The 23,629-nt window shown below is 45.5% G+C and overlaps 2 protein-coding genes and 1 pseudogene across 3 annotated transcripts in view; 1 reads left to right on the top strand and 2 right to left on the bottom strand.

The window, feature by feature from the left end:
* LOC102246301 (nucleolin) overlaps positions 1 to 545 on the bottom strand; it is a 12,851-nt gene extending 12,306 nt beyond the window's left edge. Inside the window, exon 1 of the mRNA XM_005882964.2 lies at positions 337 to 545. Coding sequence (XP_005883026.1) covers positions 337 to 354 — 18 coding nt within the window. The 5' untranslated portion in view covers positions 355 to 545. The remainder of the gene's footprint in view (positions 1 to 336) is intronic.
* Positions 546 to 8,403: 7,858 nt separating this feature from the next.
* Positions 8,404 to 8,965, top strand: LOC106724189 (annotated as a pseudogene).
* Positions 8,966 to 20,276: 11,311 nt separating this feature from the next.
* LOC102246610 (nucleolin) overlaps positions 20,277 to 23,629 on the bottom strand; it is a 15,006-nt gene continuing 11,653 nt past the window's right edge. The window contains exons 9-10 of one of the 2 annotated variants that reach the window (XM_014530598.1): positions 23,247 to 23,437; positions 20,277 to 22,195 (exon numbers count right to left, since the gene is read on the bottom strand). In XM_014530598.1, the coding sequence (XP_014386084.1) occupies positions 20,523 to 22,195; positions 23,247 to 23,437 (1,864 nt within the window). In that variant the 3' untranslated portion in view covers positions 20,277 to 20,522. Of the gene's footprint in view, positions 22,196 to 23,246; positions 23,438 to 23,629 lie in introns of those variants that run through there. The other variant, XM_005882965.2, reaches the window with a different exon arrangement.

The following is a 23,629-nucleotide window of genomic DNA, read 5'->3' as shown; positions in this document are numbered from 1 at the left end:
CCCGCCGAGGCACGTGCGTCAGGAGGCGGTGTCCCGCTCGCACCGGTCCCAGGAGTTTGGCCTCATCCCTCTACCGAGGCGCAGCGCCCCCTCGGGACTACGCTCAGTCCCGAGGTCTTTCCACGCCGTTTCAGCAACACCTGCAAGCTCTCCACCTCGCCAAAAAAGTACCCAAAAAACGCGAGACCTCCGCACTGCTCACGCGAGACTTCCCGCAGCATGGCGCCCTCGAATGCGCCTGGGACGGCGCGCAGGCCCTCCTCCTCGCGGAGCCGCGCGCGCGCTCCTCAGAAAATAGGCCTCGGCGTCCGTGATTGCGCGAGGAAGGCCTCTTACCTTTGCGAGCTTCACCATGGCGGCGGCTTATGAGGGTGGAGTGTGTGGCGGGTGAGTGGCGCAGATGTGACCAGAGGAACCAAACGGCGTCGATGGCGGCCGCTGGTACTGAAGAACCGGAGCGCGTACGTCTCGCTACCAGCTAGAGCTCGAGACTGAGGCGAAAGACTGAGCCTGCCCAGTAATCCCCTCTGGAAAGGCGACGACTGTGCCCTCGTGACTCCACTTCAACCAACCAGAGTTTGCGCTCATCCCACGAGCCAATTGCGAATCTCTATCGGGGACGTCGCGGGGCGGGGCCTGAGCAGGAGTGGGCGGACCAAAGCCGCCAGAGGAGAGGGTGGAGATTCCGTTTCGGCGGCCTGGGGGGAGGGTCGCTTTGTGCAAGGCCGACGTTGATTGGGTGGTGGGCGCGTGGTGACCGAAGCGCCCCTCCGCGGAGCCTGCGCCTTGGGACGGACATTTTTTGGCGCCGCGTGTGTCGATCTCGGGGGGCCGTGGGTACCGGCCCTCTCTTGCTCCGGGTGTGTCGGGATCCTGTCGACTCCGGCAGAGTTTTTCGATATCCCCGCCCCGCACTTCATGCTTAGCCTCTCGGCTGCCATGGAGAAAGGAATTCGCCCATATTTCCTCGATGAGCCCAAGACCTGGGTTCACAACGCCAAAGTGGGAGGCCCACCTTAGCCCCGGGTCTGCAGGTGATTCCTGCCCGGGCCACGCGCCTAAAGTTGCCTCCGGAGAGCTGTGCATAAAGGCAGCCGGGGCTAGTGTGGGAGGCAACCAATCCATGTGTCTCTCTTGCATTGATGTTTCTCTCCCACTCCCTCCCTCCCTTCCAATCTCTGAAAAGAAATGGTAAAAATACCTCCAGGTGAGGATTAAAAATAAACAAACAGTTCAAGCAGGGAATTGGTTTCAAGGTTAATAGAATTGCTGAGAAGCCCAATGGGACCTAAGACACAAAAGTTGCTGCCACCCACAGACGACCCCTTTCCAGGGACTAGGAAACCGGGCCTTGGGCGCCAGTGAAAGGACCTGGCCGTGGCCTCCTGGAGGCGCCTGAGAAGCTCAGAGTCGCGGGGCTCAGCCCTCAGCTCCCCGACTGTGCAGTGACCAGGGACCCCTGAGCCTGCCGGAGGGCGGGTCCTGGGCCAGAGTCACCGCCCCTGACTCCCCGGCTGCACCTCCCAGTCCAGCCCCTGGTCAGCTTCCCCCTCTCCCTCCAGGAGGCCGGGCCCTGCTGGAGAGGAGTCCTGCCTGCTATGCGCAGGCCGGGGATTCTAACCGTACTGCTCGGCAGCAGCTCGGAAAACCTTCCAGGAGCTCCAAATGGATCTGGCCTCTGGTTGCCATCTCCCCAGCATCTATTCCCTGTCTTCTCTCCAGGGATCCTCGCTTCTCGCCCTCCCCCTCCCCCAGCATTTACCCATTTTCCACTTCGCGGGGAGAAAGCAGACCTCCCCGGGTGTTCCCACCTGTGGAGTTGCAGACAGCCCTGGTCCTTAGCTGTCCCCTCCAGGCCCGGGAAGCTGGAGGCTCTCTAAAACAGCGGTTCTCAACCTGTGGGGCGCGACCCCTTTGGGGGTCCAATGACCCTTTCACAGGGGTCGCCTAAGACCATCGGAAAACACATAGATAATTACATATTGTTTTTGTGATTAATCACTATGCTTTAATTATGTTCAATTTGTAACAATGAAAATACATCCTGCATATCAGATATTTACATTATGATTCATAACAGTAGCAAAATTACAGTTATGAAGTAGCAACAAAAATAATTTTATGGTTGGGGGTCACCACAACATGAGGAACTGTATTAAAGGGTCGAGGCATTAGGGAGGTTGAGAACCACTGCTCTTAAACAATACAGTGGGGCCTTGACTTACAAGTGTCCCAACTAACGAGTTTTTCGAGATACGAGCCGTCTCTCGGCCGATTTTTTGCTTTGAGTTGCGAGCTAAAATTCAGGTTACGAACCAGCTTCAGATACCCCACCGCTAGTTGGCGCAGCGAACGTCACAGTGAACGCCACATCAGCCCAGCATCACATGTCTCACTTGTTCACTTCTTGATTTGACATACGAGTAATTTAAGTTATGAGCTCCATCATGGAACGAATTAAACTCGTAAGTCAAGGCCCCACTGTATTCTTTCACTGGGAACAGGGGAGCCTCTCTCCGCCTCATCCTCACCCTCACCCTCACCCTCACCCTCCTCCTCTTTTCCTTCTCTTGTCCTTCACCACAGCAAGCTGCAGGGAAGAGGAGAAAAGTTGCTGCCAGTCCCTCTCAGGACCCCAACACCCTCTTGGTTGCTAGCCCAAAGGACACTTGTGAACCTTCTCTTTCTGCACCTCTCTGTGGCTTTTTCCTTGACCGTGTCCTCCATGGAACGTTTCCCCTGCCTCCTTTCCCTTCCTCCACCCTGTAAGTTCCCGCCTTGGATAATGCCCTTGACTCTGTGGTCTCAACTCCTTCTGTATATACCCCTACCTCCTGCCCTCTGCTTGGGGCACCTTCTCTGGCAGCAGCCGTGGCTCCACCTCCCAGTGGAGAGCTGCCCTGTCCCCCCATGGTGCCCAAATGGTGTTCCTCTCCAGGAACAACTTGCCTCCTGGGATCCAGAAAGCTCCCTTTGGTGTTCTGTAACTCTTCACATTCAGAACATCACAAACTGAACGTCACAGCTTCTTCCACCCGAACTGCCATTTTTCATACTCGTTAAATGAGACACAGCCGCCAGCCCTCTGTGTCAAGAGCCAGATGTTACCTTAGACCCAACCTCTCCCTCAACTCCCACAGCAGGGGCTTCCCAAGGCCTGGCCTTCGGATGTCTTTGGGATCCGTCCACTACTCTGCCCACTACTTCCATTTAAGCCTTCATTTCCTGCCTGGATCAATGCAGCAACTCTGAACCAGCCTCCCCAACGCCAGCCTCCCTGGCACCTGTAGCATAATCCACCACACTGCACACACCTGGTTTTTAAATCAACGGTTATGGGTTATGGGTGAGTATGCTTCATGCAGTCATGTGGAATTCATCCTCTACACAGTGTCAGCAAATGATTGGTGCTCAATAAATGCTGATTCCATGAATGATGGCTTAGAGTTGTTGGAGGAATGTCAGGATAAGCCAGGGAGGTCCCAGGAACTCTGGTGGGTATTCCAGGCAGTGTGGTATCACAGATACTCCAGAGAACAGGGCATCTGCTCTAGGTCCTCCAATCTAACCCCAGCCCATGGCCACCTTGCCTGAGTGGGAGCAGGCTTCGCAGCAAAGGACTGTCTTTCCTGAATCCCCACTGTTCCCCGCCTGGGCCTCAGCTTCTGTTCCTGTCCAGTCCTCCATCTGCCCTCCTGTGCAGAGGATTGAAAGAAGGTGAGGTTGAAAGTAGCTGAGGGTCTGGACCTCAGCCTTGAAAATTCAGAAACCTGAACTTTTAAAAGATCATTTATACCTCACACCCGTTAGGATGGTTATTATTAAAAGAAAAAGAAAAAAAAAAAGCCCTAGCCAGTTTGGCTCAGTGGATAAAGTGTCAGCCCAAGACTGAAGGGTCCCGGGTTCCATTCCAGTCAAGGGCACATACCTCGGTTGCAGGCTCCATCCCCGGCCCCAGTGGAGGTGTGTGCAGGAGACAACCAATCGATGTGTCTCTCCCATCCATGTTTCTCCCTCTCTGTCTCTCCCCCTCTCTTCCACTCTCTTTAAAAATCAATGGAAAAATATCCTTGGGTGAGGATTAACAAAACAAACAAACAAAACAAAAGAAGTGTTGGTGGGGATGTGGAGAAATCCGTACCCTATACTGTGCTAGTAGAAATGTAAAACAGCCGAAACCGGTTTGGCTCAGTGGATAGAGCGTCGGCCTGCGGACTGAAGGGTCCCAGGTTCGATTCCGGCCAAGGGCATGTACCTTGGTTGCGGGCACATCCCCAGTGGGAGATGTGCAGGAGGCAGCTGATCGATGTTTCTCTCTCATCGATGTTTCTAACTCTCTGTCTCTCTCCCTTCCTCTCTGTAAAAAATCAATAAAATATATTAAAAAAAAAGAAGAAGAAATGTAAAACAGTGCAGCTTCTTTGGAAAATAGTCTGGCAGCTCCTTAAATGGTTAAACAGAGTTACCATATAATCCCACAAATCCATTCCTATGTATATACCCAAGAGAAATTAAATCATATGTCCATATAAAAACGTTTACATGCCCTAGCTGGTTTGGTTCAGCAGATAGAGCATCGGCCTGCAGACTGAAGGGTCCTGGGTTTGATTCCAGTCAAGGGCACATGCCCGGGTTGCGAGCTCGATCCCCAGTAGGGGGCCTGCAGGAGGCAGCCAATCAATGATTCTCTCTCTCTCCCTTTCTCTCTGAAATCAATAAAAAATATATAAATATATAATTGACCGGGAATTGAACCATGACCCCCTGGTTCATAGGTTGATGCTCAACCACTGAGCCACACCGGTCAGGCTGAATTGTACACTTTTGTGGTTGAAAAAAGGGTTCTGTGGAAAGTAACCTCACAGAATGGTCTGATCATAAACTCCTAACTGGGCAGCTCATGGTGAATAGTCACAGCCCATATCTATCACTTTGTTTATTAAATATGTTTTTTATTGATTTTTAGAGAGAGGGAAGGGAGAGGGAGAGAGGGATAGAAACATCAATGATGAGAGAAAATCATTGATGGGCTGCTTCCTGCATGCCCCCTACTGGGGATCCAGCCTGCAACCCGGGCATGTGCCCTGACCAGGAATTGAACCAGGGACCTCAGGGTGGATGGCATCACACTTAAACAACTGAGCCACACTGGCCAGGGCAGGCCCACAACTTTTTAGTAAAAGGTTTATCTTGGCCTTAAACAAGCCCTGTCCATTGTTTCTGTGCATCTAGGTTAACACACTTTTGAAATAACCACCTCAACAGCACATAATTATTACATAATTAACTATCCTATAATCCAATCCCTGCCTTGCTTTCCCACCTCCATGTGATCTCCCTTATTTTCCCTCCTTAATTTCAAGTGCATACAAAAAGCTGCTAAACTGTTATTTTCTGGAGCCTCCCCAGTATGTCGTCCGTTTGGCTCAAATAAACTCATAAAACTTCTCCACAGGCTCAGACTTTTTTATGTTGACACTCTAAAAGGGTGACTAAAAAAAATAAATAAATAGCCCTAGCCAGTTTGGCTCAGTGGGTAGAGCTTCGGTCTGCAGACGAAAGGGTTCCGGTTTCAATTCCGATCAAGGGCACGTACTTTGGTTGCAGGCTCCTCCCTGGCCCGGGCCCTGGTCAGAGGTTTGTGCAGGAGGCAACCAATCGATGTGTTTCTCTCACACTGATGTTTTTCTCTCTTTTTCCCTCTGTCTTCCACTCTCTCTAAAAAATCAATGGGAAAATATCCTCAGGTAAGGATTAAAAATAAAAGGTGACTATTATGGCATATGAATGATATCGCAATAACAAATTGGATATAAAAATATATAAAGTTCAAGGAGAAATGCATGAACCATGACCATTATTTGGAGGCCTACAGCGGAAGCTGAATCAGAGGTAGCTTGGCAAACATGGAAGGCCAATTGACGACCTTCACAATACATCCAGAATCCCAGCCCTCCTCAGCATCGCCACACTCCAGGACAGTGAGATCTATTCCAGCTTCCCCCCTCTGCTTTCCAGCCTCATGGCTTTCTTTGAAATCTCCGGATTCACCCAGGTACACTCTCACTTCCAAGTCCAGGTCTCATTTCTCTCATCTGAGGACATGAGTGTGGCCATTTGATGCCTGTTGCCTCCCATGAGATCAGCAGCAGCTCCAGAGCTCCCCATGGGGAGCTGGGCTTCGCCCGCTGCCTGGCAGAGCAGGAGCTCAGCAGATGTTTCTGGAGTGACCTGGAGTCAGGAAGAGCCTTATCGAGGAGATGTCATTTAGGTAGAGACCATAAGGGGAGGGGAGAGTGTCCTGGGCAGGCACAACAGCTGTACAAAGGCCCTGGAGAGAGGGCTGGTGCCCTGTTGAGGACTCAGGGGAGACAGAGGGACTTAAAGACTCTGGATCCAGGTCGAGGAAGAAGATCCACAGCAGAGGGAGCTAGAGACTCAGATAGAGGTTTGAAAGACTTATGCATGAGACACCTTTCATTGCAGCTGCTCAAAACTGTTTTCATACTCAAGGGGATTCACTGGCTCCCAGTACTGCAAAGTGCTGGCACCCTGACTCAGCACGTCAGGACTGGCTTGATCCAGCAGCTCAAAGATATCATCCTGGACTCTGTTTTGTGTCTTTCTTCCCCCACTTCTCCATGTCAGCTTCATGCTCAAACCAGCTTTCATCATTGTGGCAAAATGCATCTTGTTGTGGTTCAAGCAATAAACCTCATGTCTATATATCTTAGAGTCAGGAGGGAGCTAGAAATATCCTTCCCAGCTACCCCAGCTAAAAAGAAAGTCTACTCCACTGCCCTTGAGTTATAGGCCGACCCTGAAGCCAGGTAATGGGACTGTGCTGATAAGTGTGGACCTGAGCCACCACCCTGCCCCCAGGCTCAGGTGGGTTGGTACTTGGGACAGTGGGTATCCAAGAATAATCAGGGGAGTGGCTAGACAACAGAGACGGGTCATGGGAGATAACCACAATAGCCAAAACGCTCAAATTCTCAAACCACCAGTGTGGCTCAGCGTTTGAGCATCTACACAGAAAGCAAGAGGTCACTGGTTCCATTCCAGATTTTGGCTCAATCCCCAATAGTGCAGAAGGCAGCCGATAGATTATGCTCCCATCAATGTTTCTGTCTATCCCTGTCCCTTTCTCTCTCTCTTAAAAAAAAATTTTTTTTTAATCAATAAAAATGTTTTAAAAAGAAAGCTCAGCCCTAGCTGGTTTGGCTCAGTGGATAGAGCACTGGCCTGCGGACTGAAGGGTCCCGGGTTTGATTCTGGTCAAGAGCACATGCCTGGATTGCCGCTGGGTCCCCAGGAGGGGGCGTGCAGGAGGCAGCTGATCAATGTTCGCCCTTATCATTGATGTTTCTATCTCTCTCTTCCTCTCCCTTCTTCTCTGAAATCAATAAAAATAAAAAAATAAAAAAGAAAGCTCAAATTCTTTTTTTTTTAATATATAGTTTTATTGATTTCAGAGAGGAAGAGGGAGAGAAACATCAATGACAAGAATCATTGGTCAGCTATCTCTTGCACGCCCCCTATTGGGTATTGAGCCGCAACCCAGGCATGTGCCCTGGCCGGGAATCCAGCTGTGATCTCCTGGTTCATAGGTCAAGTCTCACTGGGTCAGAAAGCTCAAATTCTTAATTTCATTTTCTCATCTAAATGGGGGTATCATCTTTGAGGGATTGTAAAGAACAGACAAGTAAGTGCTGCCATCATCACTGAGGTGACCTCAGACAGAATACCCTGTTCTGGGAAGGAGGGGATGGGGGTGGGGGTGCTGATTTCCCTTCAGTGAAAGGAAAGGCTGGACGACCTGGCGATCACTATGCCAGTTTTACTGCTTGCTCAGGGTCCTTCTTGCTGAAGAGAAATGCAGTGGCCCTGGTTGGCCAGCAGGTGGCAGCGTTGAGGCGATTCCTAGTTCCGGTGCAGCCCCAGGGCCTGCGCTGGGTGAAGGCTGCTGGGCCTCTCCAGGCTCAGCGCAGTGCTTTCTTCAGAACCTGAACTCTAAGGTGCCGCAGGCGTGGCTTCGTGGGCGTGTGACTCACACTTGGAAGGGCCCTGGGATTGATTTAAACTGTACGGTTTCTTATGTGTAAAACCATAACAGTGTTGCACAGGAGCCCTGCATTTTAATTTTGCACTAGTCCCCCAAATTATGGTGCAGGTGGCAGAGCTGGTCCTGCCTCAGGAGCCCCATTACTGCTATTTCCCACTTCTTCCCTTTGTTGGGCCTTTGCTCAGTCTCCCAGGGCTCCTGATCATGCTTGTCTCTGCTTACCTTCTGCTGGGAAGCTGGAGAGGATGGGGACCCTACAGGGGGAAGATGGGACCCTATATGTAGCTTGGGGGTGTGGCCAGCAGGCTGCTGGTGCTGTGCCCTGGTCAGGAGTCAGCATGGGCTCTCAAATTTGTCAGAATTATTCCATGGAGGTGGAGGCTGCCGTCAACCGCCGGGCCAACCTGTATCTGTGGGCCTCCTACACCTACCTCTCTCTGGGCTTCTATTTCAACAGCGACAATGTGGCTCTCGAGGGCCTGGCTACTTCTTCCGGGAGCTGGTGGAGAAGTGCAAGGGCACTGAGCATCTCTTAAAGATGCAAAACCAGTGCAGTGGCCCCATTCTCTTCCAGAATGTGCTGGAGCCTTCCCAAGATGAGTCGGGCAAAATTCAGGATGCCACGGAAGCGACCATGGCCTTAAAGAGGAACCTGAACCAGGCCCCTTTTGAGCTGCATGCCCTGGGTTCTACTGGCACCGACCTTCATCTCTGTGACTTCCTGGAGACCCACTTCCTGGATGAGCAGGTGAAACTCATCAAGAAGATGGGCGACCTCTTGACTCACCTCTGCAGGCTGCCGGCCCCCAGGCTGAGCTGGGCAAGTATCTCTTCAAAAGGCTGACCCTCAAGCATGGCGAGGAGCCTTTGGAGCCCAGAGACCTTTAAGGCCCCCCCCCCCCCCCCCCCCCCACCCCCCTATTCCCCTGGTGTCTGGCCTTTGCCAGAGTCTCTCCCTGAAGGAAAGGCCTTATTTATGGTAAAAGTCCAATAAATTTACTGTTTGGCAAATACCCAGGAATAAGGGTTTAAGGCAAGAATCAGCAATAGTTGCTACAATTCGATCAGTGAGGAAAATTATAAGAAAAGGATAGAGAGTCTCAAAGTATCTCCCCATAAGATACTGATAAACGACTAATTTTATAATGAAGAAACCGGATGAAAATCATCTTAACCAAATGATCAAAGTTAACATCCCCAGGAATGAGGCAGATGGACATGACATGCCTCCTGATATGATGCACCAAGAAGGATACAACATTTGGGGGTAAGATTATCACATAAGTGGAAACAAAGAGTGATAGGGGTTGATTGGGGGTTTGGGGAAGATGGGTCAAGACAGACTTTTCTGAGGTGGCAACATTTAAACTTGGACCTGAGTGGTCAGATCTGGAAAGGAGCATTCCAGGCAGTGGAAACAGCTACATTAAAGGACTCAAAGCACAGAAAGAAGACAAGTATTGGGCATGCAGTGAGGAGCAAAATGGAAAAGAAATCGAGGAGACACGAGAGCCTCTATTACATAGGGCTTTGTAGTCCCATGGTAGGTGAATTTAGTTTTGTCTTTTTTTTAAAAATATATTTTTATTGATTTCAGAGAGGAAGGGAGAGGGAGAGATAGAAACATCAATGATGAGAGAATCACTGATCGGCTGCCTCCTGCACACCCACCACTGGGGATTAAGCCTGCAACCTGGGCATGTGCCCTTTCAGTCCGCATTCTGACACTCTATTCACTGAGCCAAACCAGCTAGGGCAAGTTTTGTCTTTTTTCCAAAAATTTTTTATTGTGGTAAAATATACATAAAATTTGCCATATTTAATTGTTTTTAAATGTACAGTTCAATGGTATGAAATACATTTGTAATATTACACAACTATCACTGTCATCCATCTCCAGAACTTTTTAAAAATTATTTAGCCCCCCCCAAATAAATTAAAATAAAATAAATAAATAAAAATTATTTAGCTCAGCCGGCATGGCTCAGTGGTTGAGCGTCGACCTATGAACCAGGAGGTCAAGTCACGGTTCATTCCCGGTCAGGGCACAGGTTGTGGGCTTGATCCCCAGCGTGGGGCCTGCAGGAGGCAGTCGATCAATGATTCTCTCTCTTCATTGATGTTTCTCTCTCTCCCTCACCCTGCCTCTCTGAAATCAATAAAAATACATTTGGAAAAAATATTTAAATTTATTGGGGTGACATTGGTTAATAAAATTACATAGGTTTCAAGTGTACAATTCTATAATACATCATTGTGTGCCCACTACCCAAGGTCAAGCCATCTTCCATCACCATATATTTGACCCCCTTTACCCTTTACTACCTCCACAACCCTTTCCCTCTGGTAATCACCATATTATTGTCTGTACCTATAAGTTTTTGTTTGTCTCATTTGTTCATTTGTGCTTTCAGTTTTATATTCCACATATGAAATCACAGTTCTTCACTTTTTTTGGACTTATTTCGCTTAGCAAGCTATATTCTTAAGAACCATCCATGTTGTCACGAATGGCAGTATTTCATCTTTTCTTATGGCTGAGTAGTATTCCATTATATATATGGAACACATCTTTATCCAATTGTCTATCAAAATGTCCAGAACTTTTTAAAATTTGATTGGTTGATTTTAGAGAGAGAGGAATTGGAAAGAGAGATTTGTTGTTTCACTTATTTATGCATTCCTTGATTGATTCTTGTATGTGCTCTGATCGGGGATTGAACCTGCAACCTTGGTGAATTGGGATGATGCTCTAACCAACTGAGCAACCCAGCCAGGGCTGTCCAGAACTGTTTTTTTTTAATCTTTTTAACTTATTTATTTATTTATTTAATATATATTTTTATTGATTTCAGAGGAAGGGAGAGGGAGAGAGAGATAGAAACATCAATGACGAGAGAGTATCATTGATCAGCTGCCTCCTGCACGCTTCCCACTGGGGATCGAGCCCACAACCCGGGCATGTGACTTTGACCGGAATTGAACCCAGGACCCTTCAGTCTGCAGGCTGAAGCTCTATCCACTGAGCCAAACCAACTAGGACCAGAACTTTTTTTTATCTTGTAAAGCTAAAACTCTATACCCATTAAATAACAACTCCCCTTCCCGCTCCCCACAGACCTGGCAACCACCATTCTACTTCCTGTCTCTATGATTTTGACCACTCTATATATCTCATATAAGTGGAATCACACTGTACGTAACTGGCTTATTTCACTTAGCATAATGTTCTCAAGGTTCATCCATGCTGTAGAATGTGTCAGAATTTTCTTCCTTTTAAAGACTGAATATAAAATAAAAATAAAATAAAATCAGTGTTAAGGCTGAATAATATTTCATTGTATGGAGATATCACATTTTGCTTATCCATGCATCCATTGATAGACACATTTAGCTATTGCTAACATGAGTATGCTCTTTGAGACTCTGCTTTCAATTCTTTTGAATATATACCCAGAAGTGGAATTGCTGGATCATATAATAGCTCTATTTTTAAGAATATACATATTTTCTTATTGATTTCAGAGAGGAAGGGAGAGAATGAGATAAAAACATCAATGAGAATGTCAATCAGCTGCCTCCTGCACGCCCACACTGGGGATCGAGCCTACAACCTGGGCATGTGCCCTGACCAGGAATTGAACTGTGACCTCCTGGTTCATAGATCAATGCTCAACCACTGAGCCTCGCTGGCCAGGCTGATAGCTCCATTGTTAACTTTTTGAGGTATCACCATACTGTTTTTCACAGCAGCTGCACCATTTTATGTTGCCACCAACAGTGCCAGGGTTCCATTTCTCCACATCCTCTCCAACACTTACTTTCTGTTTGTTGTTGCTGTTGTTTTAGTTGCCATCCTTATGAAGGTGAGGTGGTATCTCATCAAAATTTTGATTTGCATTTCCCCCAACGATCATAGACGTTGAACATCTTTTCATATGCTTATTGGCCATTTGTACTACTTTGTTGGGAAATGTCCATTGAAGTCCTTGGCCTACTTTTTTCAAATAGTTTACATTCATTATTATTTTGTATTAGTTTCAGGAAAACAACATAGTAGTTAGACAATCACATCCTATATAATAAAAGCATAATATGCCAGTCGACCGAATGGCAGATGAAGGGTGCAACAACTGGTCACTATGACACGCACTGACCACTAGGGAGCAGATGCTCAATGCAGAAGCTGCCCCTTGGTGGTCAGTGCACTCCCACAGGGGGAGCGCCCCTCAGCCAGAAGCCGGGCTCACGGCTGGCGAGTTCAGCAGCGGTGGTGGGAGCCTCTTCAACCTCCGTGGAGCAGCGAGCAGGAGGGCAGTAAGGAGTGAGGGGTCCCGGACTGCCAGAGGGTGCAGGCCAGGCTGAGCCCCCCCCCCCCGCCCCCCAGTTTATAAATTTTGTGGACCGGGCCTCTAGTACTTTACAAAAAAGTGTTCTCCCAATGTTTCCAGTACCCAACTGGCACCATACATAGTTATTACAATATCATTGACTCTATTCCCTATTCAGGCCATTCTGGGCTGAACATTGGATCCTACTTGTTCTTTCCTGTCCACTCTCTGGATGAGGAGATTGTCAATGACCCAGAACAGGATAGAGGCACACAAGGGAGGGAGCCTAGGTCCCTACATGATCACATGGACGGCCACCAGACTGGCAACACTGATAGTAGGGAAGGGCCCTATGCTGATTTCACAGCCCCATGACAATTTTTAACAACCAATTTGTACTTCTTAATCTCACCTTCTTCTCCCAATCCTTTACCCCCCGCCCCTTTCTCTCTGGTAACCTTCAGTCTGTCCTCTGCATCTATGAGTCTTGTTTCTTTGCCCATTTTTAACTGGGCTGTTAGAGGAGTTTGGGTTTTATTACAAATGATGTAGGGAATCATTGGAGAATGTTAAGCAGGGAAGTAATGTGACCTAATTTGGGTTTGTTTTGTTTTATTATTTGGTCACTTGGACTGTTGGGTGAAGGGTGTTTTGAAGGAGAAGTGATTATAGATGGAGAGACTAGAGGCAGGCTGTAAATGGAAAAAGAACAGGACCTAGAAGGCGGACGCAGATGGAGAGAAAGGCTTGTTTGGATTCTTTGGAAAACACGGCAGCATGAACAGGACACTAGTGGCATCAGAGACCCACCAGCTGCTCATCCCACCCGTTCCTCCTCTGGGATGTGGAGCTGGGTACATTCCCAGGCTCCCTTGAGACTAGAGTTGTGGTCATTTCACCAAGTTCTAGCCAAAAGTAGTGGCCCTTCAAAAGTCCAGGCCATTCTGGGCTGAATATTGGATCCTACTTGTTCTTTCCTGTCCACTCTCTGGATGAGGAGATTGTCAATGACCCAGAACAGGATAGAGGCACACAAGGGAGGGAGCCTAGGTCCCTACATGATCACATGGACGGCCACCAGACTGGCAACACTGATAGTAGGGAAGGGCACCTAGCTGGTTTGGCACAGTGGATGGAGCATCAGCCTGCGGTCTGAAGGGGCTGGGTTCGATTCCAGTCAAGGGCACATGCCCAGGTTGCAGCCTCAATCCCCAGTAGGGGGTGTGCAGGAGGCAGCCCGTCAATGATTCTCTCTCATCATTGATGTTTCTATCGCTCTCTCCCTCTCCCTCTCTGAAATCAATAAAAATATATTTTAAAAAAGTAGAGACACAGTTTAATCATTATTCACCTTACTAATAATAGATAAGTTTTCTTACAGACCCTGGGAAATGAGAGGATGAAACAAGGATAAGATGTCTTGATGGGCCCATTACTCAGAAAAGAAATACATTTTGAGAACAGATCAAGGACAAGATGTGCTTTGATTTGGTCGCTGTGCCCGGACCCTGACGTTTGCCTCAGGAATGCTAACCATTCTCCAGTCCCAGGAACAGGCTGAGCTGTTTGTAACAACATCATAGATTAGCCACCTTGTTATCGGACTTTGAGCTCCTGAAGGCTGGACTGCAGGCCCTACGCTCTCCGTTCCATGTTACACTTGCAGCTCGGAGCTACGTGTAGTTATCTTCTCCCTCATTCGTATATAATCAGCCAACTGATGAGAGGGGTCAGAGCAGAATTTCCAGGGTGACCAACTGCTCTCCCCATACTGCCAGCAATATTGATTTATTTTTTCATTTTTTTTTATTTTCTTGCCAGCAGTATTGAAATAAACACTCATAAATGATTCAACTCTGTCTCCTGCTTAATTTGGCTCAAGTAGTGACAGGCAGCCTCGGAACCATTGTGTCCGGTTTCAACACTGCTCTGAACTGTGGCATGACTGAGAAATACACTTTTACTCTGTTGAGCCACTACAACTGTGGGTCCATCTGTCTGAGGAGCTAGTTAACTTGAGACACTGGTGAAATACATTTTTTTTATGGTATACATAACTACAGCTGTAAAACTAAGGAAGCAGCTCTTTGTTATTCAAATGGAACGATCTCCAAGATAGCGTTAAATGAAAAAAAGCAAAGTACAGGGGAATGTGTATAACCTGTTTTATGTGTAAAAAAATAGGTGGGAAAAATAATGTAAACATAATTCCTTGTTCATGCACAACAGTGGAGGGATAAAAGAAACCAGTCATACTGGTTACTTCCATCCAGGGGAACTGAGGGCCAGGGGAGGGGTAGGAGACCTATCGATAAGTACCTGCGGAATTTTGAATAACGTGAATGTGTTTCCTAACTTAAAATTTTGGTTTTAATTAGGAAATGAAAAGGAGTATGCCAGAGACGTGGGCATGTTCAGATATTGGTGGAAGGAGCCAGTACAAACAAAAATCCCCAAAGTACAGGGAGATAGAGGATAGAGGAAAGCCCTGAAGAGCAGGGGAGAGGTAAGCACAGGGCAGGGACCTGCCAAGCACAGGAAGAAGGTACCTTAGGACAGGAAGGGAGGAGGCTGGAGGTGTGCAACCCCAGGTAAGCGTATAAATGCGAACAGGAAGGGAGGGTGAAAGGGTTCTTCTCAAATAGCGTTTATTTAGAAGGTGAAGTTACCAAATGAGAATGAGGAGTGGTAGATTTAACTTGTAGGGGAGAATAAGGGATCACACGGACAAGGCAACAAGGGAAATGGAAGCCTTTCAGGGAGCAGTGTGGGCCAGGCCAAGACAGGAGCCATGTATTTAGAATCAAAGCCCTCATAGCACCAGTCCGTCCCTCCCCACCCCTCACCCACCTCCCTCACCCCCATCTTTCTCTTTGCTCAGTGGGGCCGATCCAGCTGAGCTTCTTCATGCTCCTTAGTGGTTCCAGGACTTCTGCTGGGAGGCTGTCATCAGACATGATCTGTCGCTCCTTCCCAGGACAGCAGGGTTTCTCTGGCCTTCGCAGAACCTGGCAGGATGAAAGGGGGATCTCACCCCTGGAAATCAACCCTGTGGCTCCTGCGAAGCCAAGAGAACTCACCCTGACTGGCAAAATCAAATAAATTCAGCCCTTGAAGTAAATCACTCAGAAATACAAATGCCAGATGATTTCAGTAATGTGGAATCTAGAAAATGAAATTAACAAGCAGAACAGAAACAGACTCATATACATTTTGACAGTTGCCAGAGGGGAGGGGTTTCAGGAGATGGGTGAAAAAGGTGAAGGGATTAAGACATTTAAACTTAAGCCCTAATCGGTTTGGATCAGTGGATAGAGTGTCGGCCTGCAGACTGAAGGGTCCCAGGTTTGATTCCGGGCAAGGGCATGTACCTTGTTTGCAGGCACATCCCCAGTAGGGGGTGTGCAAGAGGCAGCTGATCGATGTTTCTCTCTTATCGATGTTTCTAACTCTCTATCCCTCTCCCTTTCTCTCTGTAAAAAATCAATAAAATATATTTTTAAAAAATTTATTTTAGCCGAAACCAGTTTGGCTCAGTGGATAGAGCGTCAGTCTGCAGACTGAAGGGTCCCAGGTTTGATTCCGGGCAAGGGCATGTACCTTGTTTGCAGGCACATCCCCAGTAGGGGGTGTGCAAGAGGCAGCTGATCGATGTTTCTCTCTTATCGATGTTTCTAACTCTCTATCCCTCTCCCTTTCTCTCTGTAAAAAATCAATAAAATATATTTTTAAAAAATTTATTTTAGCCGAAACCAGTTTGGCTCAGTGGATAGAGCGTCAGTCTGCAGACTGAAGGGTCCCAGGTTTGATTCCGGGCAAGGGCATGTACCTTGTTTGCAGGCACATCCCCAGTAGGGGGTGTGCAAGAGGCAGCTGATCGATGTTTCTCTCTTATCGATGTTTCTAACTCTCTATCCCTCTCCCTTTCTCTCTGTAAAAAATCAATAAAATATATTTTTAAAAAATTTATTTTAGCCGAAACCAGTTTGGCTCAGTGGATAGAGCGTCAGTCTGCAGACTGAAGGGTCCCAGGTTTGATTCCGGGCAAGGGCATGTACCTTGTTTGCAGGCACATCCCCAGTAGGGGGTGTGCAAGAGGCAGCTGATCGATGTTTCTCTCTTATCGATGTTTCTAACTCTCTATCCCTCTCCCTTTCTCTCTGTAAAAAATCAATAAAATATATTTTTAAAAAATTTATTTTAGCCGAAACCAGTTTGGCTCAGTGGATAGAGCGTCAGTCTGCAGACTGAAGGGTCCCAGGTTTGATTCCGGGCAAGGGCATGTACCTTGTTTGCAGGCACATCCCCAGTAGGGGGTGTGCAAGAGGCAGCTGATCGATGTTTCTCTCTTATCGATGTTTCTAACTCTCTATCCCTCTCCCTTTCTCTCTGTAAAAAATCAATAAAATATATTTTTAAAAAATTTATTTTAGCCGAAACCAGTTTGGCTCAGTGGATAGAGCGTCAGTCTGCAGACTGAAGGGTCCCAGGTTTGATTCCGGGCAAGGGCATGTACCTTGTTTGCAGGCACATCCCCAGTAGGGGGTGTGCAAGAGGCAGCTGATCGATGTTTCTCTCTTATCGATGTTTCTAACTCTCTATCCCTCTCCCTTTCTCTCTGTAAAAAATCAATAAAATATATTTTTAAAAAATTTATTTTAGCCGAAACCAGTTTGGCTCAGTGGATAGAGCGTCAGTCTGCAGACTGAAGGGTCCCAGGTTTGATTCCGGGCAAGGGCATGTACCTTGTTTGCAGGCACATCCCCAGTAGGGGGTGTGCAAGAGGCAGCTGATCGATGTTTCTCTCTTATCGATGTTTCTAACTCTCTATCCCTCTCCCTTTCTCTCTGTAAAAAATCAATAAAATATATTTTTAAAAAATTTATTTTAGCCGAAACCAGTTTGGCTCAGTGGATAGAGCGTCAGTCTGCAGACTGAAGGGTCCCAGGTTTGATTCCGGGCAAGGGCATGTACCTTGTTTGCAGGCACATCCCCAGTAGGGGGTGTGCAAGAGGCAGCTGATCGATGTTTCTCTCTTATCGATGTTTCTAACTCTCTATCCCTCTCCTTTCCTCTCTGTAAAAAAATCAATAAAATATATATTTTTAAAAAGTTTAAATTTAAAAAATAATAAATAGTATAAATTGGTAGCTACAGAATAGTCAGAGATTGAAAGTATAGCACAGGGTCCTGGTCGGTGTGGCTCAGTTGGTTGGAGTGTCATCCCGTACACTGAAAGGTGGTGGGTTCAATCTACGGTCTGGGCGTGTGTGGGAGGCAACCAATTGATGTTTCTTTCTCTCTCTCCTTTCCTTTCTCTAAATATTAATTTTTAAAAAATCTTTGAAGTACAGCATAGGGAATGTAGCCAATTATATTGTAATAAATACATATGGTTTCAGATGGATATTAGATTAGGGTGATTACTGTGAGTTATATAAATGTCTAATCACTGGGTTGTACACCTGAAACTAAAATAATGTTGTAATCAACTATAATTGAAAAATAAAAAATTTATTTTAGCCGAAACCAGTTTGGCTCAGTGGATAGAGCGTCGGCCTGCGGACTGAAAGGTCCCAGGTTCGATTCCGGTCAAGGGCATGTACCTTGTTTGCAGGCACATCCCCAGTAGGAGATGTGCAGGAGGCAGCTGATCGATGTTTCTCTCTCATCGATGTTTCTAACTCTCTATCTCTCTCCCTTCCTCTCTGTAAAAAATCAATAAAATATATTTTTAAAAAATTTATTTTAGAGAGAAAGAGAAAAACATCGACCTGTTGCTTTACCCATCCATGCATTCACTGGCTGACTCCTGCATGTGCCCGAACCCAGACCAAACCCTGCAACCCTGGTGCATCAGGATGACACTCCAACCAACTGAGCTACCAGGCCAGGGCTAAAAAATTATTATTTTTTAAATATATTTTATTGATTTTTTACAGAGAGGAAAGGAGAGGGATAGAGAGTTAGAAACATCGATGAGAGAGAAACATCGATCAGCTGCCTCCTGCACACTCCCCACTGGGAATGTGCCCGCAACCAAGGTACATGCTCTTGACCGGAATCGAACCTGGGACCCTTGAGTCCACAGGTCGACACTCTATCCACTGAGCCAAACTGGTTAGGGCGGTTTTTTTTTTAAATTAAATTTCTAGAGAGGGACAAAGGGAGGGATAGAAACATCGATGTGAGAGACACAAATCAATTGGTTGCTTCCTGTATATGCCCTGATTGGGAATCAAACTGGCAACCTTCCAGTACACAGACAACACTCCAAACAGTTAAGCCATACTGGCCAGAGATTAAAAAAAATTAAAACCTCGGTTTCCGAACATCTCTCATCTTGAACAATACGGTTCTTGACCAAGTTGTTCACAGAAAAAATGTCTCAGTTGTAGACCAAAACTTCAGTTTTTGACCTGACAACCCTTTCATGCTGATACCTCAGCATGACAAAAAGCATCTATCAGGCAGCAAACAAAGGAGAGAATGCTTTTGTTTAGCACAATTTTAAAACATAGACTATCAAGAATGCAAATGTTGCTAAAGGGTGTGAAAGTGATCCCAAAACAACAATCACAGGTAATGGAATAGGTAGAAAAACTGTTGTTGATTGGATAAAGGAAAAGCAGTTAGCTGGTGATAGCATTCCTAAGGCAGAGATACATGAAAAATTCATTTAAGGCTAGTTGGGGTTGTTTCCATAAATTTAAAAAAAGTATTTATTTATAGATTAAACAGTGCACTATACATGTACTGTATATAAGAAAGGTATAGCTCAGTGGATAGAGCGTAGGCCTGTGGACTGAAGGGTCTGGTTTGATTCCAGTCAACGGCACATACCTCAGTTGCAGGCTCCATCCCTGGCCCTTGTTGGGGGCTTGTGTGGGAGGCAACCAATCAATGTGTCTCTCTCACATTGATGTTTCTCTCTCTCTCGCCCTCTTTCACTCTCTCTAAAAATCAATGGGAAAAATATCCTCAGGTGAGGAATAACAAAACAACAACAAAACATCCAGGGAATCATTTGGGAATCTGGAACAATTAATTCAATTTACATTATTCCTAGTGGGGAAAAAATGATTTGGTTTTAGAACAAATCACTTCTCGAACAGCCTTCTGGAAAGAATTAAGTTCAAGAAATGAGGTTCCACTGTATACTCCGCCATATAAAATAATGCATAGAAAACTAAAAGAAAACATGCCTAAATATTTATAGGGCTTACCTCTGGTTGATGAGATTGTAGGAATTTCCCTTTATTTCCTTATAGTCTCTAAATATAAATAATATATATGCATACATATATATATACATATACATATATATGTATATATATGACTGCTATAATTAAACTAATTGCTTAAGTAGTTTCTGCAGCAATGAGCAGTCAAGTCCCAATTGCAGTTATGGGCCTTCTCCCTGGAAAAATGCTCATAAGCTCTTACACACATCAACATCCATTCTGCATCCCTTCAGGGTGGCCCCAATACAAGGGCATTTCCATCCCTGCCTGTAGGAGGCAGAATGACTCCTGGGCCAGCCACAACCGACTGTAAGCTGACCAATAATATTGAAATTTTAGAAATGCACAAATCCAAAATGGAAGCATCGATTAAGAAGCCCATTGGCTATACCACACCAGCTTGGTCCGTAGAAGGGGGTTAGTCTGGCCTGAGCCCCACGATTGCAGTCGCAGGTCTGTGGTCCTTGGGGATAGGAATGCTCTAGGCATCTGAACATTCATTCTCTCCAGCTGACTCTGGTTCACATCCTTGGCTCATGAGTGCCTTTAGGAAAATATGTGGCTACTTTTAGGGCAGAGGTTTATATACTTGTATAATTCTAGGGACCAGAAAGGCAAAGCATAGGAGAAATAAACTGCCAGGGTATAATCAAACTTTATTTTATGTTATAAGGTACAAACAAATGATGCCAGAGATTGTGCTTTAAGTTGACATTAGAAAAATGTAATTTGGAAATAGAAATAATTATTCAGAGTTTTTTAATTTGTTACTCCTCAGATTTGAAATCTAAAATGGGATGTTACTCACTAATGCCCGTCAGTCAATGTCAGGTTGGGGACCTCTCGTAGCAATATGCAGGAGCAAACTCATTTTTGAATCCTTTAACTGGGAACAATAGTATTATTTTGTGTCATAACAGAAAATAGTTGCTCACAAATATATGTACTTCCAAACATGGACAGAATCTTTGCACAATGATTTTTATATTTAGGGTAACTATTCCCAAGATATTTGAAGAATTCTGGGATTCCAACATCATCATATTTAGTTTTCAATATAGTGTTGTGCTGCAATTCAATAACCTCCATTTGTAGCTCTTCATTCACATTATTAATATTAATTGAGAAAGGTGAGCTGAACAGTATAAGTTCATTTTCATAAAGTTTGAAATCAGAGAACCTTTTTTGAAATTCAGTCTTCAACTCTTTAATTTTGGGAATGTAGTTCAGCCCATCACTTTCATTTTCAGAAACTAGTCTCAGCGTCGGGAAGTGGGCCAGATTGTTTCTTGCCAAGTGAGTTTCCCAAAGACACAATTTCGCTAGGAAAGAGCGAACTGCATGGTACATTTGTGTAACCATCTGCGAATGCCCTTGCAGAGCAACATCCAACATGTTTACATAAGTCATAATGTCAACCAAAAAGGCTAGGTCTTTGATCCAATCTTTGTTACGAAGCTGAGGCACAGATTTTCCTTTAGAAGACATGAAAATGTCAATTTCTTCCAACAGTTCAAAAAACTGCCTTAGCACCATTCCACGGCTCAGCCACTTCAGTTCCATGTAGGTCAGGTGTCCATACTGTGTGTCTAACTCACTGAACAAAGCACTAAACTTCCTGTGGGTCGAGCCATGGGAATGCAGCCACGTTATGGTGTAAATTACTATGTCCATGACATGATCCATTTGTAACTTTTTAGCACAGAGGGATTCTTGGAGAAAGAGGCCATGCACAGATTTAAGTTCTGTGTCTTTGCAAAGCCCTGACACTTTAGACTTAAGTTTTGTAACAAGTTGCTTCACACCAACCGTTGCAGAATTACCATCTGTGCTAACACTTACTAATTTTGACCAGTCTACATCAAATTTTCTAAGACTTTTCTCAACACATAAAAATAAGTCATTTCCTGATGTTGTGCCCGTCAGGGGTACCATGTCCAAAAGTTCCTCAGTCACATCAAAAGTTTCATCAACACCGCGAATAAATACAGCTAACTGGGGGGCGTTATTTATATAAGTGCTTTCATGAGCTGCAATAGAGAAAGCCACAAATGATTTAACTTTTTCTTGCAAGGTGTTCTGTAAGTTCTCAGTCACATTGGCAACATGCTGCTCAGCAATATTACCAGTGAGATTTATGTTGGCAAACACTTGTCTCTGTTCAGGGCACAAAATTTCTGCAGCACTCAGTAGACATTCCTTTATAAACGCACCATCTGTAAGGGGTTTTGATGCCCGGGCAATTTTCTCACGTAACACGTAACTACATTTCATGGCAGCATCAGTTATTTTATTCACATTCAAAAGCAAATCATGTTCAAGTTTCAACCTTTTTTTCAGTTCATTGAGTTTTTTATCACGCATCTTTTCTGTATATCCAACAAGGTTCCTACTGTGGTTTGTTTCATAATGGCATCTTAGGTTATATTCTTTCGACACAGACAGACTCTCTTTGCATATTAAACACATAGGAACATTTTTTACCTCCACAAAGAAATAAGCTCTCTCCCATTTTTCTTGAAATGTGTGGCTTTCTTGTTCTATCTTTTGTTTTCCTATTTTTTGAAAGAGATAAATGCATAAGAAATGTTAAAATGTCATTTTACTAATAGGGAAGAAAGTACTACTTTGGAATAAAAAGTATTAACTATTTTTTCAAGGTGTAAGTGTGCTGTTCACTGTTTTGGAGTTAGGGAGAACTTAGAGAATGGTGGAGGCTGCACAAACAGCAAATGCCACAGTTAAGAGAAAACGGCTGCTTCTCTCCAGGTGGCTGCAGACAGGTAGGACTTCAGGCAGGTAGGGCTGCAGCCACAGGGTGGCCAGATTTCCTGATGTAGCAAAAGAAGCTGGGAATCCCAATTTTTATGTGAAATGTCTTGATTTAAAAAAAAAACACATTCATAACAAATTATATTGCTTTTTCCTATAAATGCTGTATAAGCCACCATGCTTACCCATCAGATTAGGGGCACTGGCTTGGGGTTTCTGATTTAAACCTGACAACAACTCTTCTTAAAAATAATAAAATGTCTGAAGAGAACTAAATATCGAATTCTGAAACCACAAGTTTAAGAGGTTGTTCAAACAGAAGCCTAAGGGTACCCAAAAAGGGAAACCAAACTGATGTATCTCAAGGTCCCATTTCTTTTTTAATATGTTTTTATTGAATTTTTAAAAAGGAATGGAGAGGGAGAGGGAGAGGGAGAGGGAGGGAGGGAGGGAGAGAGAGAGAGAGAGAGAGAGAGAGAGAGAGAGAAAGAGAGAGAGAGAAACATAGATTGGCTGCCTCTTACATGCCCGCAACTGGAGATCGAGCCAGAAACCCAGGCATGTGCCCTGACAGGGAATCGAACTGGGGACCTCTCAGTGTATTTCATGATGCTCAACCAAAAGAGCCAAACCGGCCAGGGCTCAAAGTGCCATTTCTTTTACAGACATCAAGGTTACAGTTAACTAGGAAAATGCTCATTAGCTTGATATAATTATGAGGATGACTTACATGTTTTTGATACAGGGAGAAAATTGTATTTAAAAGTGCCAAGTGCCCTTAACCTAATTGACATCCCTCGTAAGTCTCCATCTACAGAGCTTTAGCATGCTTACCTCTCCAACTTCTGTTCTTCCTGGCCCTCTCTTCTTGGCCTTGATTTTTCTCTCCAACATGCTCCAGAACTATGGCAAGCCCTCCAATTTCTGTCCCTTGCTTCTCTTCCAAGGTTCTCTCTGCATCAGCTTGTGACTTGAAGTCAATATAGGCAATTCTGCAGTTGTGGGGATGGGGTGGGGAGAGAGAACTGCCAGAATTTAGTATTTGTATTTATCTGTCTTTTTAAACGGTAATACATATACAAGATTCAAAATGCAAAAAGAGCCCTAACCGGTTTGGCTCAGTGGATATAGCATCAGCCTGCGGACTGAAGGGTCCCAGGTTCGATTCCAGTCAAGGGCATGTACCTTGGTTGCGGGCACATCCCCAGTAGGGGGTG

This window comes from Myotis brandtii, unplaced genomic scaffold (assembly GCF_000412655.1).
Source record: "Myotis brandtii unplaced genomic scaffold, ASM41265v1 scaffold744, whole genome shotgun sequence".
NCBI classification, from domain to species: Eukaryota; Metazoa; Chordata; class Mammalia; order Chiroptera; family Vespertilionidae; genus Myotis; species Myotis brandtii.
The sequence above is the reverse complement of the archived record's forward strand: the minus strand, read 5'-3'. Positions and strand labels throughout refer to the sequence as shown.